At 43.6% G+C, this 15,065-nt stretch overlaps 1 protein-coding gene across 1 annotated transcript in view; it reads left to right on the plus strand.

Annotated features, from left to right (window-relative positions):
- Positions 1-12,281: 12,281 nt before the first annotated feature.
- Positions 12,282-15,065, plus strand: part of LOC120056235 (vertebrate ancient opsin-like) — a 76,703-nt gene continuing 73,919 nt past the window's right edge. The window contains exon 1 of the mRNA XM_039004486.1: positions 12,282-12,651. Coding sequence (XP_038860414.1) covers positions 12,282-12,651 — 370 coding nt within the window. The remainder of the gene's footprint in view (positions 12,652-15,065) is intronic.

Genomic DNA, 15,065 nt, shown 5'->3' on the forward strand with positions numbered 1-15,065 from the left:
CTGGGGATTTTAACAAGGCTAATCTGAAAACAAGGCTCCCTAAATTCTATCAGCATATCGATTGCGCAACCCGGGCTGGCAAAACCCTAGATCATTGTTATTCTAACTTTCGTGACGCATATAAGGCCCTCCCCCGCCCTACTTTCAGAAAAGCTGACCACGACTCTATTTTGTTGCTCCCAGCCTATAGACAGAAACTAAAACAGGAAGCACCCGCGCTCAGGTCTGTTCAACGCTGGTCGGACCAATCGGATTCCACTCTTCAAGATTGCTTCGATCACGTGGACTGGGATATGTTCGCATGGCGTCGGACAATAACATTGATGAATACGCTGATTCAGTGAGCGAGTTTATTAGCAAGTGCATCGGTCATCTTGTACCCACAGCGACTATTAAAACCTTCCCCAACCAGAAACCGTGGACTGAAGGCAGCATTCGCGTAAAACTGAAAGTCCGAACCACTGCTTTTAATCAGGGCAAGGCGACCGGAAACATGACCGAATACAAACAGTGTAGCTATTCCCTCCGCAAGGCAATCAAACAAGCTAAGCATCAGTATAGAGACAAAGTAGAGTCGCAATTCAACAGCTCAGACACGAGAGGTATGTGGCAGGGTCTACAGTCAATCACGGACTACAAAAGAAAAACCAGCCCCATCGCGGACCACGATGTCTTGCTCCCAGACAGACTAAACAACTTCTTTGCTCGCTTTGAGGACAATACAGTGCCACCGACACGGCCCGCTACCAAAACCTGCGGGCTCTCCTTCCCTGCAGCCAACGTGAGTAAAACATTTAAGCGTGTTAACCCTTGCAAGGCTGCCGGCCCAGACGGCATCCCCAGCCGCGTCCTCAGAGCATGCGCAGATCAGCTGGCTGGTGTGTTTACGGACATATTCAATCAATCCTTATCCCAGTCTGCTGTTCCCACATGCTTCAAGAGGGCCACCATTGTTCCTGTTCCCAAGAAAGCTACGGTAACTGAGCTAAATGACTACCGCCCCGTAGCACTCACTTCCGTCATCATGAAGTGCTTTGAGAGACTAGTCAAGGACCATATCACCTCCACCCTACCTGACACCCTAGACCCACTCCAATTTGCTTACCGCCCCAATAGGTCCACAGACGACGCAATCGCAATCACACTGCACACTGCCCTAACCCATCTGGACAAGAGGAATACCTATGTAAGAATGCTGTTAATCGACTACAGCTCAGCATTTAACACCATAGTACCCTCCAAACTCGGCATTAAGCTCGAGACCCTGGGTCTCAACCCCGCCCTGTGCAACTGGGTCCTGGACTTCCTGACGGGTCACCCCCAGGTGGTGAGGGTAGGTAACAACATCTCCACCCCACTGATCCTCAACACTGGGGCCCCACAAGGGTGCGTTCTCAGCCCTCTCCTGTACTCCCTGTTCACCCACGACTGCATGGGCATGCACGCCTCCAACTCAATCATCAAGTTTGCAGACGACACTACAGTGGTAGGCTTGATTACCAACAACGACGAGACGGCCTACAGGGAGGAGGTGAGGGCCCTCGGAGTGTGGTGTCAGGAAAATAACCTCACACTCAATGTCAACAAAACAAAGAAGATGATCGTGGACTTCAGGAAACAGCAGAGGGAGCAGCCCCCTATCCACATCGACAAACTGAAATGGTCCACCCACACAGACAGCGTGGTGAAGAAGGTGCAACAGCGCCTCTTCAACCTCAGGAGGCTGAAGAAATTCGGCTTATCACCAAAAACACTCACAAACTTTTACAGATGCACAATCGAGAGCATCCTGTCGGGCTGTATCACCGCCTGGTACGGCAACTGCTCCGCCCATAACCGTAAGGCTCTCCAGAGGGTTGTGAGGTCTGCACAACGCATCACCGGGGGCAAACTACCTGCCCTCCAGGACACCTACACCACCCGATGTCACAGGAAGGCCAAAAAGATCATCAAGGACAGCAACCACCCGAGCCACTGCCTGTTCACCCCGCTTTCATCCAGAAGGCGAGGTCAGTACAGGTGCATCAAAGCGGGGACCGAGAGACTGAAAACAGCTTCTATCTCAAGGCCATCAGAAACAGCCATCACTAACATTGAGTGGCTGCTGCCAACATACTGACTCAACTCTAGCCACTTTAATAATGGACAAATTAATGTAATAAATGTATCACTAGCCAATGCCACTTTATATAATATTTACATACCCTACATTACTCATCTCATATGTATATACTGTACTCTATACCATCTACTGCATCTTGCCATCTTGATGTAATAAATGTATCACTAGCCACTTTAAACACTTTAAACAATGACACTTTATATAATGTTTACATACCCTACATTACTCATCTCATATGTACAGTGGGGCAAAAAAGTATTTAGTCAGCCACCAATTGTGCAAGTTCTCCCACTTAAAAAGATGAGAGAGGCCTGTAATTTTCATCATAGGTACACTTCAACTATGACAGACAAATGAGGAAAAAAAATCCAGAAGATCACATTGTAGGATTTTTAATGAATTTATTTGCAAATTATGGTGGAAAATAAGTATTTGGTCAATAACAAAAGTTTATCTCAATACTTTGTTATATACCCTTTGTTGGCAATGACAGAGGTCAAACGTTTTCTGTAAGTCTTCACAAGTTTTTCACACACTGTTGCTGGTATTTTGGCCCATTCCTCCATGCAGATCTCCTCTAGAGCAGTGATGTTTTGGGGCTGTTGCTGGGCAACACAGACTTTCAACTCCCTCCAAAGATTTTCTATGGGGTTGAGATCTGGAGACTGGCTAGGCCACTCCAGGACCTTGAAATGCTTCTTACGAAGCCACTCCTTCGTTGCCCGGGCGGTGTGTTTGGGATCATTGTCATGCTGAAAGACCCAGCCACGTTTCATCTTCAATGCCCTTGCTGATGGAAGGAGGTTTTCACTCAAAATCTCACAATACATGGCCCCATTCATTCTTTCCTTTACACGGATCAGTCGTCCTGGTCCCTTTGCAGAAAAACAGCCCCAAAGCATGATGTTTCCACCCCCATGCTTCACAGTAGGTATGGTGTTCTTTGGATGCAACTCAGCATTCTTCGTCCTCCAAACACGACGAGTTGAGTTTTTACCAAAAAGTTCTATTTTGGTTTCATCTGACCATATGACATTCTCCCAATCTTCTTCTGGATCATCCAAATGCTCTCTAGCAAACTTCAGACGGGCCTGGACATGTACTGGCTTAAGCAGGGGGACACGTCTGGCACTGCACGATTTGAGTCCCTGGTGGCGTAGTGTGTTACTGATGGTAGGCTTTGTTACTTTGGTCCCAGCTCTCTGCAGGTCATTCACTAGGTCCCCCGTGTGGTTCTGGGATTTTTGCTCACCGTTCTTGTGATCATTTTGACCCCACGGGGTGAGATCTTGCGTGGAGCCCCAGATCGAGGGAGATTATCAGTGGTCTTGTTTGTCTTCCATTTCCTAATAATTGCTCCCACAGTTGATTTCTTCAAACCAAGCTGTTTACCTATTGCAGATTCAGTCTTCCCAGCCTGGTGCAGGTCTACAATTTTGTTTCTGGTGTCCTTTGACAGCTCTTTGGTCTTGGCCATAGTGGAGTTTGGAGTGTGACTGTTTGAGGTTGTGGACAGGTGTCTTTTATACTGATAACAAGTTCAAACAGGTGCCATTAATACAGGTAACGAGTGGAGGACAGAGGAGCATCTTAAAGAAGAAGTTACAGGTCTGTGAGAGCCAGAAATCTTGCTTGTTTGTAGGTGACCAAATACTTATTTTCCACCATAATTTGCAAATAAATTAATTAAAAATCCTACAATGTGATTTTCTGGATTTTTTTTTCTCATTTTGTCTGTCATAGTTGAAGTGTACCTATGATGAAAATTACAGGCCTCTCTCATCTTTTTAAGTGGGAGAACTTGCACAATTGGTGGCTGACTAAATACTTTTTTGCCCCACTGTATATCCTGTACTCTATACCATCTACTGCATCTTGCCTATGCCGTTCGGCCATCACTCATTCATATTCTTTTATGTACGTATTCTTATTCCTTCCTTTACACTTGTGTGTATAAGGTAGTTGTTGTGAAATTGTTAGATTACTTGTTAGATATTACTGCATGGTCGGAACTAGAAGCACAAGCATTTCGCTACACTCGCATTAACATCTGCTAACCATGTGTATGTGACAAATAACATTTGATTTGATTCTAAGTCCCAGTTTATGCTACAGTAGCTACATTGTTTGTTTATATAGCATTTATACAAATCAGAAACATTTAGAATGCTAGTGTCAGTGAGAAGCATATTAACATCAAGACAACTTTGTAACAGCTGATGTCGTTTTCCCAAAACCTTACCTGCAACCAATTAATTACAACATTACCCCAAAAATGGAGGAGGCAGGTGGCAGCGGGAAGGATGTAGGGAACTGGTCTGTCTCCCCAATATAAAGGATCAAAACTGGCGGAGGAATAGAAATAGCATAAATAGGAAAGTATACCAGTTTCGTTTGAGGACCAGTATGTTGACAACTGTGCCATACAGATTGCAAAATAGTTGGGAAGAGATTTTTGTACCGATTCCACTGTACAGGGTGTATGAGTTGATATATAAAACAACGCAAGATTCAAGACTTCGTGCTTTTCAGCTAAAATTATTATATAGAATTCTTTCCATCAACAAAATATTGAATATTGTCACGTTCTGACCTTTATTTTCCTTTGTTTTGTCTTCAGACGAAGAGGAGGAAATCAGCCGTTACAGAAACACCCACCAACCAAGGACCAAGCAGAGTGGTAAAGGACAGCAGCAGCAGCGGCAGAAGACACAGGATTCATGGACTTGGGAGGAGATTCTGGACGGCAAGGGACCCTGGACTCAGCCAGGGGAATATCGCCGTCCCAGGGCAGAGTTGGAGGCAGCGAAGGCAGAGAGGCGCTGGTATGAGGAGGCAGCACGGCGACGCGGTTGGAAGCCCGAGAGTCAGCCCCAAAAATGTATTGGGGGGGTGGCACACGGGGAGTGTGGCTAAGCCAGGTAGGAGACCTGAGCCAACTCCCCGTGCTTACCGTGGAGAGAGAGGGCGTCGTACTGGTCAGGCACCGTGTTATGCGGTGGAGCGCACGGTGTCCCCAGTACGCGTGCTTAGCCCGGTGCGATACATTCCAGCTCCTCGTATCGGCCGGGCTAGGTTGGGCATCGAGCCAGGTGCCATGAAGCCGGCTCAACGCATCTGGTCTCCAGTGCGTCTCCTCGGGCCGGCGTACATGGCACCAGCCTTACGCATGGTGTCCCCGGTTCGCCAGCACAGCCCAGTGCGGGCTATTCCACCTCGCCGCACTGGCCGGGCTACGGGGAGCATTCAACCAGGTAAGGTTGGGCAGGCTCGGTGCTCAAGAGCTCCTGTACTCCTTCACGGTCTGGTATATCCGGTGCCACCTCCACGTACCAGTCCTCCGGTGGCAGCCCCCCGCACCAGGCTGTCTCTCCGTTTTCTCTCTACAGTTGCTCCCGCCTGTCCAGCGCTGCCAGAGCCTTCCTCTTCTCCAGCGCAGCCAGAGTCTCCCGTCTGTCCAGCGCTGTCTGAGCTGCCCGTCTGTCCAGCGCCGTCTGAGCTGCCCGTCTGTCCAGCGCCGTCTGAGCTGCCCGTCTGTCCAACGCCGTCTGAGCTGCCCATCTGTCCAGCGCCGTCTGAGCTGCCCGTCTGTCCAGCGCCGTATGAGCTGCCCGTCTGTCCAGCGCCGTCTGAGCTGCCCGTCTGTCCAGCGCCGTCTGAGCTGCCCGTCTGTCCAGCGCCGCCAGCCAGCCAGGAGCTGCCAGAGCCGCCAGCCAGCCAGGAGCTGCCAGAGCCGCCAGTCAGCCAGGAGCTGCCAGAGTCGCCAGTCAGCCAGGAGCTGCCAGAGTCGTCAGTCAGCCAGGAGCTGCCAGAGTCGTCAGTCAGCCAGGAGCTGCCAGAGCTGCCTGTCACGCCGGCGATGTCGGAATTGCTCCTCAGTCCGGAGCTGCCCCTCAGTCCAAAGCTGCCCCTCAGTCCGGAGCTGCCCCTCAGTCCGGAGCTGCCCCTCAGTCCGGAACTGCCTCTCAGTCCTATGAGCCCATTTATTGAGGTTACCAGGCAAAGGTTGGCGGCGAGGATCGCCGCTCGTAAGAGGCCACGGGGGCGGTTAAGGAGGCGGACAAAAACTATGATGAAGTGGGTTCCACGTCCCGCGCCAGAGCCGCCACCGCGGACAGACGCCCACCCAGACCCTCCCCTATAGGTTTAGGTTTTGCGGCCGGAGTCCGCACCTTTGGGGGGGGGGGGGGGGGGGGGGGGTACTGTCACGTTCTGACCTTTATTTTCCTTTGTTTTGTCTTTAGTTAGTATGGTCAGGGCATGAGTTGGGGTGGGCAGTCTATGTTATGTGTTTCTATGTTTAGGTTTGTCAATTGGCCTGATATGGTTCTCAATCAGAGACAGGTGTTTTGCATTGTCTCTGATTGGGAACCATATTTAGGTTGCCTGTTTTCACTGTTGGTTTGTGGGTGTTTGTTTCCTGTGTCTGTGTTCGTGCCACACGGGACTGTTTCGGTTAGGTTACTTTGTTATTTTGTATATTTTGTCGTGTTCAGTTAATTATATTAAAACATGGACACTTACCACTCTGCGTCTTGGTCCGATCCCTGCTACACCTCCTCTTCAGACGAAGAGGAGGAAATCAGCCGTTACAAATATTTGGTGCATAAAATCATCGAAGCTCTGCAGATTTTGTTGTGAGGATACAGAATCAATAGACCATTTATTTTGGTATTGCCCTCAGGTAGCCTGTTTCTGGTCTCAGGTTCAGGAATGGCTGAAAATGCATAACATTGATTTAAAATTGACCCTAGAAGTAGTACTGTTAGGAGATCTGGAGAGACCAGGTCAGTCAATTACTAATATACTAATACTCTTAGTAAAAGTATTTATCTTCAACTCGCAATCTGTGGATTCTAGTCGATTAGATAGATTGAAATTGTATGTTAAACATCACAGCATAGTTGAAAGATATATTTTGCGTAGAAATCCGAAGAGGGTGGCCAGCAGAGATAGGTGGGATGGGCTGAGGGAAGCTCTGAGGGAAGCTCAAACTCAAACATGTACAGTTGGCCTTGCTGTTATGATTTTAGTTGTCCTTTATGTCCTTTGTTTTTTTGCATTGTTTTCTGTTTTCTTTTGTCTTCTTTTTTCTCATGAGTTGAAAGCTATTGCTCAGTCACTTGGCTCATGTAAATTCTGTAGCTGCCCCTTTAAATATCCTAAGGGCAACATCCCTATAGAGTTCACATTACTCTCATGTAAATGTTGTAGCTACATAAAAATATTACAGAAATAATGTGTTTGGGAAACACAGTCTTTGCTCTTTTCTTCATTAGCACACGGATGATTTCAAGTTATATTGGGTTTATTTTTGTCTGTTTAGTATATTTAGTACATTTAGTATGTTTAGTTTTCTTTGTGAGAAGCAAGTTCGTTTAAAGTTAGATGTTTTAGTTATGTAGATAAAACATTTCAATGTTGTTAATACAGAAAGTAACCAAAAACCGGGTCTAATTTGCATATTCATAATGAGTTTGCAGCACACAGTAGAATGTTCGTCACAAGTTTCCCAGAATTGTTTGCCAGAAGTTCACAAGTTGCCGCAAATTTGCCACAACAGTTTGCCAAAAAACGAATTTGCGGCGACTTGGGAACTCCTGGTCAAAGATTTGCCACAACTGTTTGCCAGAAGCCGGTTGTTTCGGTAAGAGTGAGCTGGGTCTACATGATTATACTGGGAATGGTCACAATGATTAAATAATAATAAGAGGATAGAGGTTCTGGTATTTGGTCTTTCATTGGACTCACAAACATAATTCATGGGACCATCCAACATCCAGTTGGGAATGTCCTGGATAGAAGTTAAAGGTTAAGTCTTATGACCTTGTGACCCTAGTAGCGCCCTTGTAAAAGAAGAGCTCTCTGAAGTCAATCTACGGTATTGACCTAAAAAACTTGACGAAATACCACGGAAGTTCCACTGAGCTTATTAAATGGAAAAGATATTCAGCAGAAGACCGAAAATGTCTTAATCCAACCCAATTAGGGCTGCATGTCTGGAAGACCTTTTTCATATTAACTGTCGCAATGCTGTTTTTAAATTGGTAATTAAGCTTGAAAAAAAACGTTAGTGTGGGAAGTACTTTCCATCCGTCTCCTATAGTGCAAGAGCAAGCATAGGGTTTTATGGCCATGCATGAGAATAGAGTGGTCTTACATTACAGCAATGAGTTTATAACTACCAAACCAAATGCGGCCTTCTTCCTCATAAAGGACGGTTAAAGTAAAGGAGTTCACGCGTGGGTTACAATTACCTACACTGACGAATAAGGTTTGTAAAAAAAAAAAATATTGGACGGGAGAGGTTTGGCCGCCATCAATTTGTTTCACGCAGGCGACAGCGAAGACATCTGGAAAACGTCCATGTCACGGGATTCGGAGTACATCAAATCAAATTTTATTGGACACATGCACCGAATACAACATTACAATGAAATGCTTACTTACGAGCCCATTAACAATAAAGCAGAGTTAAAAACAAGTGTTTGCTAAATAAAAAAAGGAAATAGTAACACAATAAAAACAATAACGAAGCTACAGTGTGTATACAGTACCCGTCAAAAGTTTGGACACACCTACTCATTCAAGGATTTTTCATTATTTTTACTACATACACATTTTTACAAATACACATATGAAAGTGTAGCAACAAAGATTTTTTGAACAAATCAAAATATATTCTAGATTCTTCAAAGTAGACACCCTTTGTCTTGATGACAGCTTTGCACACTCTTGGCATTCTCTCAACCAGCTTCATGAGAAATGCTTTTCCAACAGTCTTGAAGGAGTTCCCACATATGCTGAGCACTTGTTGGCTGCTTTTCCTTCACTCTGTGGTACAACTCATCCCAAACCATCTCCATTGGTTTGAGGTCGGGTGAATGTGGAGGCCAGACTAACTGATGCAACACTCCATTCCTCTCCTTCGTCAAATAGCCCTTACACAGCCTGGAGGTGTGATAGTCCCACTAAGCACAAACCAGATGGGATGGCGTATCGCTGCAGAATGCTGTGGTAGCCATGCTGGTTAAGTGTGCCTTGAATTCTAAATAAATCCCTAACAGTGTCACCAGCAAAGCACCCCCACACCATCACACCTCCTCCTCCATGCTTCACGGCAGTTGGAAACACACATGCAAAGATCATCCGTTCACCTACTCTGCGTCTCACAAAGACACGGCGGTTGGAACCAAAAATCCAAAATTTGGACTCATCAGACCAAAGGACAGATATCCACTGGTCTAATGTCCATTGCTCGTGTTTCTTGGCCCAAGCAAGTCTCTTCTTATTGGTGTCCTTTAGTAGTGGTTTGTTTGCAGAAATTCAACCATGAAGGCCTGATTCACGCAGTTTCCTCTGAACAGTTGATGTTGACATGTGTCTGTTACTTGAACTCTGAAGCATTTATTTGGGCTGCAATCTGAGGTGCAATTAACTATAATGAACTTATCCTCTGCAGCAGAGGTAACTCTGGGTCTTCCTTTCCTGTGGTGGTCCTCATCAGAGCCAGTTTCATCATAGCGCTTGATGGGTTTTGCGACTGCATTTGAAGAAACTTTCAAAGTTCTTCAATTTTTCCAGATTGACTGACCTTCATGTCTTAAAGTAATGATGGACTGTCGTTACTCTTTGCTGATTTGAGCTGTTCCTCCCATAATATGGACTTTTACCAAATAGGGCTATCTCTGTATACCACCCCTAGCTTGTCACAACACAACTGATTGGCTCAAACGCATTAAGAAGGAAAGAAATTCCACAAATTCACTTTTAACAAGGCTCATTTGTTTTTCAACAGGACAACGACCCAACACACCTCCAGGCTGCGCAAGGGCTATTTGACCAAGGAGAGTGATGGAGTCCTAAATCAGATGCCCTGCCTCCACAATCACCTGCCCTCAACCCAATTGAGATGGTTTGGGGTGAGTTGGACCGCAGAGTGAAATAAAAGCAGCCAACAAGTGCTCAGCATATGTGGGAACTCCTTCAAGACTGGTGGAAAAGCATTCCTCATGAAGATGGTTGAGAGAATGCCAAGAGTGTGCAAATATGTCATCAAGGCAAAGGGTGGCTACTTTGAAGAATCTGAATTTTAAACAAAGAATTTGTTTCACACTTTTTTGGTTACTAAATGATTTCATATGTGTAATTTCATAGTTTTGATGTCTTCACTATTACTCTCCAATGTAGAAAATATACAAAAAAAAAACTTGAATGAGTAGGTGTGTCCAAACTTTTGAATGGTACTGTATGTATTGGAGATTTCTGTATTTAAATTTCAAAAAATGTGCTAATTTTCTAAAAACATATTTTCACTTTGTCATTATGGGGTATTGTGTGTAGATGGGTAAGAAAACTAATCTATTTAATCCATTTTGCATTCAGGCTGTTACACAACAAAACTTGGAATAAGTCAAGGGGTATGAATACTTTCTGAAGGCACTGTAAAATGAGATATCATATTGTAATGTCTAATTCAAAGACAGGAAGTTGCACGAATAAGAATCAAATCAAATAACTCAAGTGAGTATGTTTTTTGTACTGTACTGCTGGTCATACTGCAAATTAACTTGCAGTCTTGAGTCACTCTCGTATTGTGGTGGTGAATAAAACCGACATTAATATAGAATTGTTGTTTCCGATCCATGAAAATGTAGTAATTAATGTTGTTGTATTGTACTGGGAAAAAATGACGACAAACAATAATTGAATGGGTTGATTAAGAAAAAACGTTCTAAAACAATTCTGATTGGGGTGACAATATCCTACAAGAATGATCAAAAACCTATGGAATCCAATATAATAACTTTTGATTTCCAATAGGAAAAAAGTAGTCCAATAGGATTCCAATAGGATTCTGATAGAGGTGACACAAAATCCTATAGGGTTGCAAGAATCCTATAGGATCCAATAGAATTACTTTTGATTTCCAATAGGAAAACATTGTCCAATAGGATTCCGATAGGATTGTGAGAAACCAATAGGATTCTTTTAGAACAATCACAAATTATATAGGAATATTTGTCTTTCTTCTAAGGTTTCACCCATCTTTATCCAAAATCCCACTGGCTGCGTTAAGATCAGAGCTCTGTACAGCAGCTAATGTTAACAGAAATTGTATGAAATGTCATATCTTCTCGGTCTGAAATCATCCATCACGTACTGCGACAACAATACACAGCTTGAAAATGAATAGGCTTTATTGGATTTGCAACTTTACCTTTGTTTTAGACAGAAATGATAAATTACCTTAACAACGAAGAAGGATCGATAGCAAGCACAAAACAGGCACAGATTGTCATGTGTAGCCTATAACCGATTTACATTTGTTCTTGTCTTTTAAAAGGCGTGATTAAATGCTACGAATGAAAAGGCGAGTAAAACAAAAGGAACAAAGTATTCCTCTGAAACAGAAGAGTAGCTCTTCTCTCACGGGATGCTGACATTCATAAAGGGAACTATTTTGTACGAAACTTTTCGCACCGTTGATTGGTGGATATATTTGATGTAGTGATGTAATTCAATTGGTAAAGATTTCAGGATCATGGACCGCGCCTGCACGTGGTGGTTACTAAGGTACAGATCAACAGTTTCAGTGATAGGCTACTATCACAGCACTTAGCCTAAATTTGGTTAGATTTTGGTCAAAAGAAGTTGAGAGTCGGCTGCACATGAGTGGTGTAGCCAACTGTACCCTACTTTTTCTGTGGTGGAAGTGGCAGCAAAATAAAAGGGGGAATTGGCAGTGAGGTCAGGCGGACGCAGTATAACTTCTATTCGCTCGCTTTCATCTGCGTTGGCCTTTTAACCCTCACTGCATTTTCAGGTCATTTGTACCCCCTGCGAATACGAAATGCTCAGTTCCACGGCGCTCACGTCATCTGTGAAAGTAGTACAATAATATTAACACAGACGGAGAGAGTCTAGTCCGGCGGTGTGTGTGGATTTTAACTACCACGTGGTGGAGCACAGCCTCATCAAACTTTGTTCTGGTTTTAAACCCTGAACTGGGAAACAAAGTTCTACATTTGGAAAACACATTATTCAAAGCAAAAAGTTTCTCTGCAATCAACTTTAATGGATTGTAACTCAGAAACCCACATTTTCAGTCTCTCCTAAAAATGCCAACCACACGCTTGTGCTGAGAAAACGGATTGCGATGATTGTGCCCAACGTGAGCCTCAACGGCTGCACAAGGACCAATAGCGCGCTGTGCGCGGGTGCTGGAGACAGGAATCTGGAAGCGTCATACCGCACCACCCTAAGCCCGACCGGGAACCTAATAGTCGCTGTGTGTTTGGGCTTTATCGGTACCTTCGGATTCCTCAACAACCTACTGGTTCTCGTCCTCTTCTGCCGCTACAAGGTGCTGCGCTCGCCTATCAACCTGCTACTAATGAACATTTCCTTCAGCGATCTGCTTGTGTGTGTGGTGGGCACTCCGTTCAGTTTCGCGGCAAGTACGCAAGGAAGATGGCTCATAGGAAAAAGTGGATGTGTATGGTACGGCTTTGCCAATTCACTATTTGGTAAGTGTACTATAGAGTTGCTTCATTAGTAGCGTTTGGTTTCAAATGTGGTTGTAAAAGAGGCATAGGCTATCCTCGATGTGGTGTGCGCTTTTGGAATCTGGCTAGCACAATGCGTAGAGGGGATATGCTTGGTATTATTTTTTTATAGTTTAATTTGAATATCACAATTGCATATCGATAGTCATCAGTTCCAACCGCAGCATGCAGGCCTAGATGAATGATGGGTCCTTTCAATTCAAACTTCCATATATCACCAATTAATATCTTGTTTCGAAATCCCCTTCTGAAGTCTCTCACTCATTTGTGATAGATAATAAGATGTAAAAATATATATAAATATATATATCTTGTCATAGACATTAAATCAGGCTAGTTAAACATGATCTCTGCTTGATTAAACTGCATTATGGTGTTCACTGTAGGTAGGCTACATGACAGCTCTGACGTCCAGGTGCATCAGAAACGAATCTTATTTACAGTGTTTAGACATTTTGTTTAGTTGTGAGTCAAATTGGTTATTTAGTCTGTTAAAAGATAGTCGTTTTCACACGATTCATATGCGGTCTTCAAAGGGTAATGAAATGCATTTGAGGGCACCAACAGGTCGGCTATCATGTCCTTTGAACGACCAGATTGTTTTAACAACAGTGTGCTGCTGCTTGTTTTGTTAGGAGACTGTAGCAAGAGTGCAAGATTGTAAAGTCGAAGATAGACTCGCCATAGGCTTCCTCGCCAAGAATGGGAGTATAGATACAATTGTATTGCACGGGAGATGCTTCAAGATCTTTAGTCACAATCAACTGTGGGTGTTATAGCTGTCTATTTACTGATAAACCACGCAGTGACATGGTTCGATGCCTATACTGTAAAACCATGAAATGTGACACGTTTATAACCAAAACGTCAATGTTTAAAACTTAAACATTAGGCATTTAGGCACATTAGGCATTTTGATTTGCTAGTATTCTCATCTCAAACACAGGCGTTCAGAATACAGTATTAAACATGATAGTCAGCTTTTTCCAGTCAGTTCCAACCAGGAGAACATCTATATCTCCTGAGTGTTTCGATTTTTAAACACAAGTGTTTACTTTCCTATCATCCTGTTTTGAGTGCATCTAATCATTAGGGATGTATGTGACCTTCCATGTCTTTTATTCCGTTCAGTGTTAGGAATGTCTGTCACCTTACCTACATTTCAGCACAACTGAACAGGACATTACATTTAATAAATGTTTTTAATTGAGTGGTGTTATTACTCCACCTTGTTAAATGTATTTCTGTTAACTCAGAGTGGAAAAGATGTAGGAGGGGCCTCATCATTCTTTCCCAGTATGCTTTGTTGCAGGTAGATTTTTAGAATAGTTTGTTTTAATATCTATTTAATGTCCGCATGCACATTGATTAATTCATTAATCTATACAAAGATAAATAACTGACATTTTTCTAAACGAATCCAATCTGTTAGCTAGTCTTGTTTATTAAGTCCTTCACCATAGTAATTCAGGGTACAGGTTGAGTGTGATAAAAATATTCAAATTCTTGAATATCCTCCCTCACTTCACAAACCAGCGTATTGTGACATGCAGGTCTGATGTGGCCCGTGAGCCAGGATTTTCAGACCGCAATGTCGAGGATAACTAGGCCATAACTAAAGGCCTTATGTAATGTATAATATGTTGCCATAAAGGGTTTACTTTTGATTGAAACACATTCACTAAGGCAGTCACTTGGTGAAAGCTTCAGGAATATCATTTATTTAATGCAACAACCAGGTCTCTGTCACTAACAAACACAGTCATTGATGGGTATCTCTCTCATTCACTCAAAAGGCACGCTGGGAAATATGAAAATACGTATTTTACACCCTACAGTGTTAAAACAACACTCCCAGTGTTTAGTGTTTAAAACCGAAACACATTGTGAGAATAAACTTGTTAATGTGTTTAAAAAGTGTTACAGCGAATCAACATGTTCTGGTGTTTACGATCTAAAAACACTATGACATGTTTTCATTGAAATTCTAAATCCCTTGATGCATTTAAAAAGTGTTATAGAAAAGTGTTTAGTTATGTGTTCAGATCATAAACACTTGGTTTTACACTGTACCAGAGATTCAGGATACCATTGACTTAATTTCCTGTGATTTCAAACTAACTGAAATAATCACTTCAACAGTGACTCCGAGTCATTTTATCAGTCCTACTCTGTGATGCTGCTTCAGTCCCTCACAGATGTCTGGAGTTTAGAATTGTGCCATATTGGCTTCTCATGAGTTAAGTTGTATGAGTGTTAGATAATGAAGGTTATGTGAATACTCCACTCGGACTTATTCAGAGATATCGGTCGTCTGCCTCTTTGTGTGGTTTTTACTGTTGTTTTTGGAGTTGGGCACCCTCCTAATCTCTCCT

Source organism: Salvelinus namaycush, chromosome 11 (assembly GCF_016432855.1).
Source record: "Salvelinus namaycush isolate Seneca chromosome 11, SaNama_1.0, whole genome shotgun sequence".
Classification (NCBI taxonomy): Eukaryota; Metazoa; Chordata; class Actinopteri; order Salmoniformes; family Salmonidae; genus Salvelinus; species Salvelinus namaycush.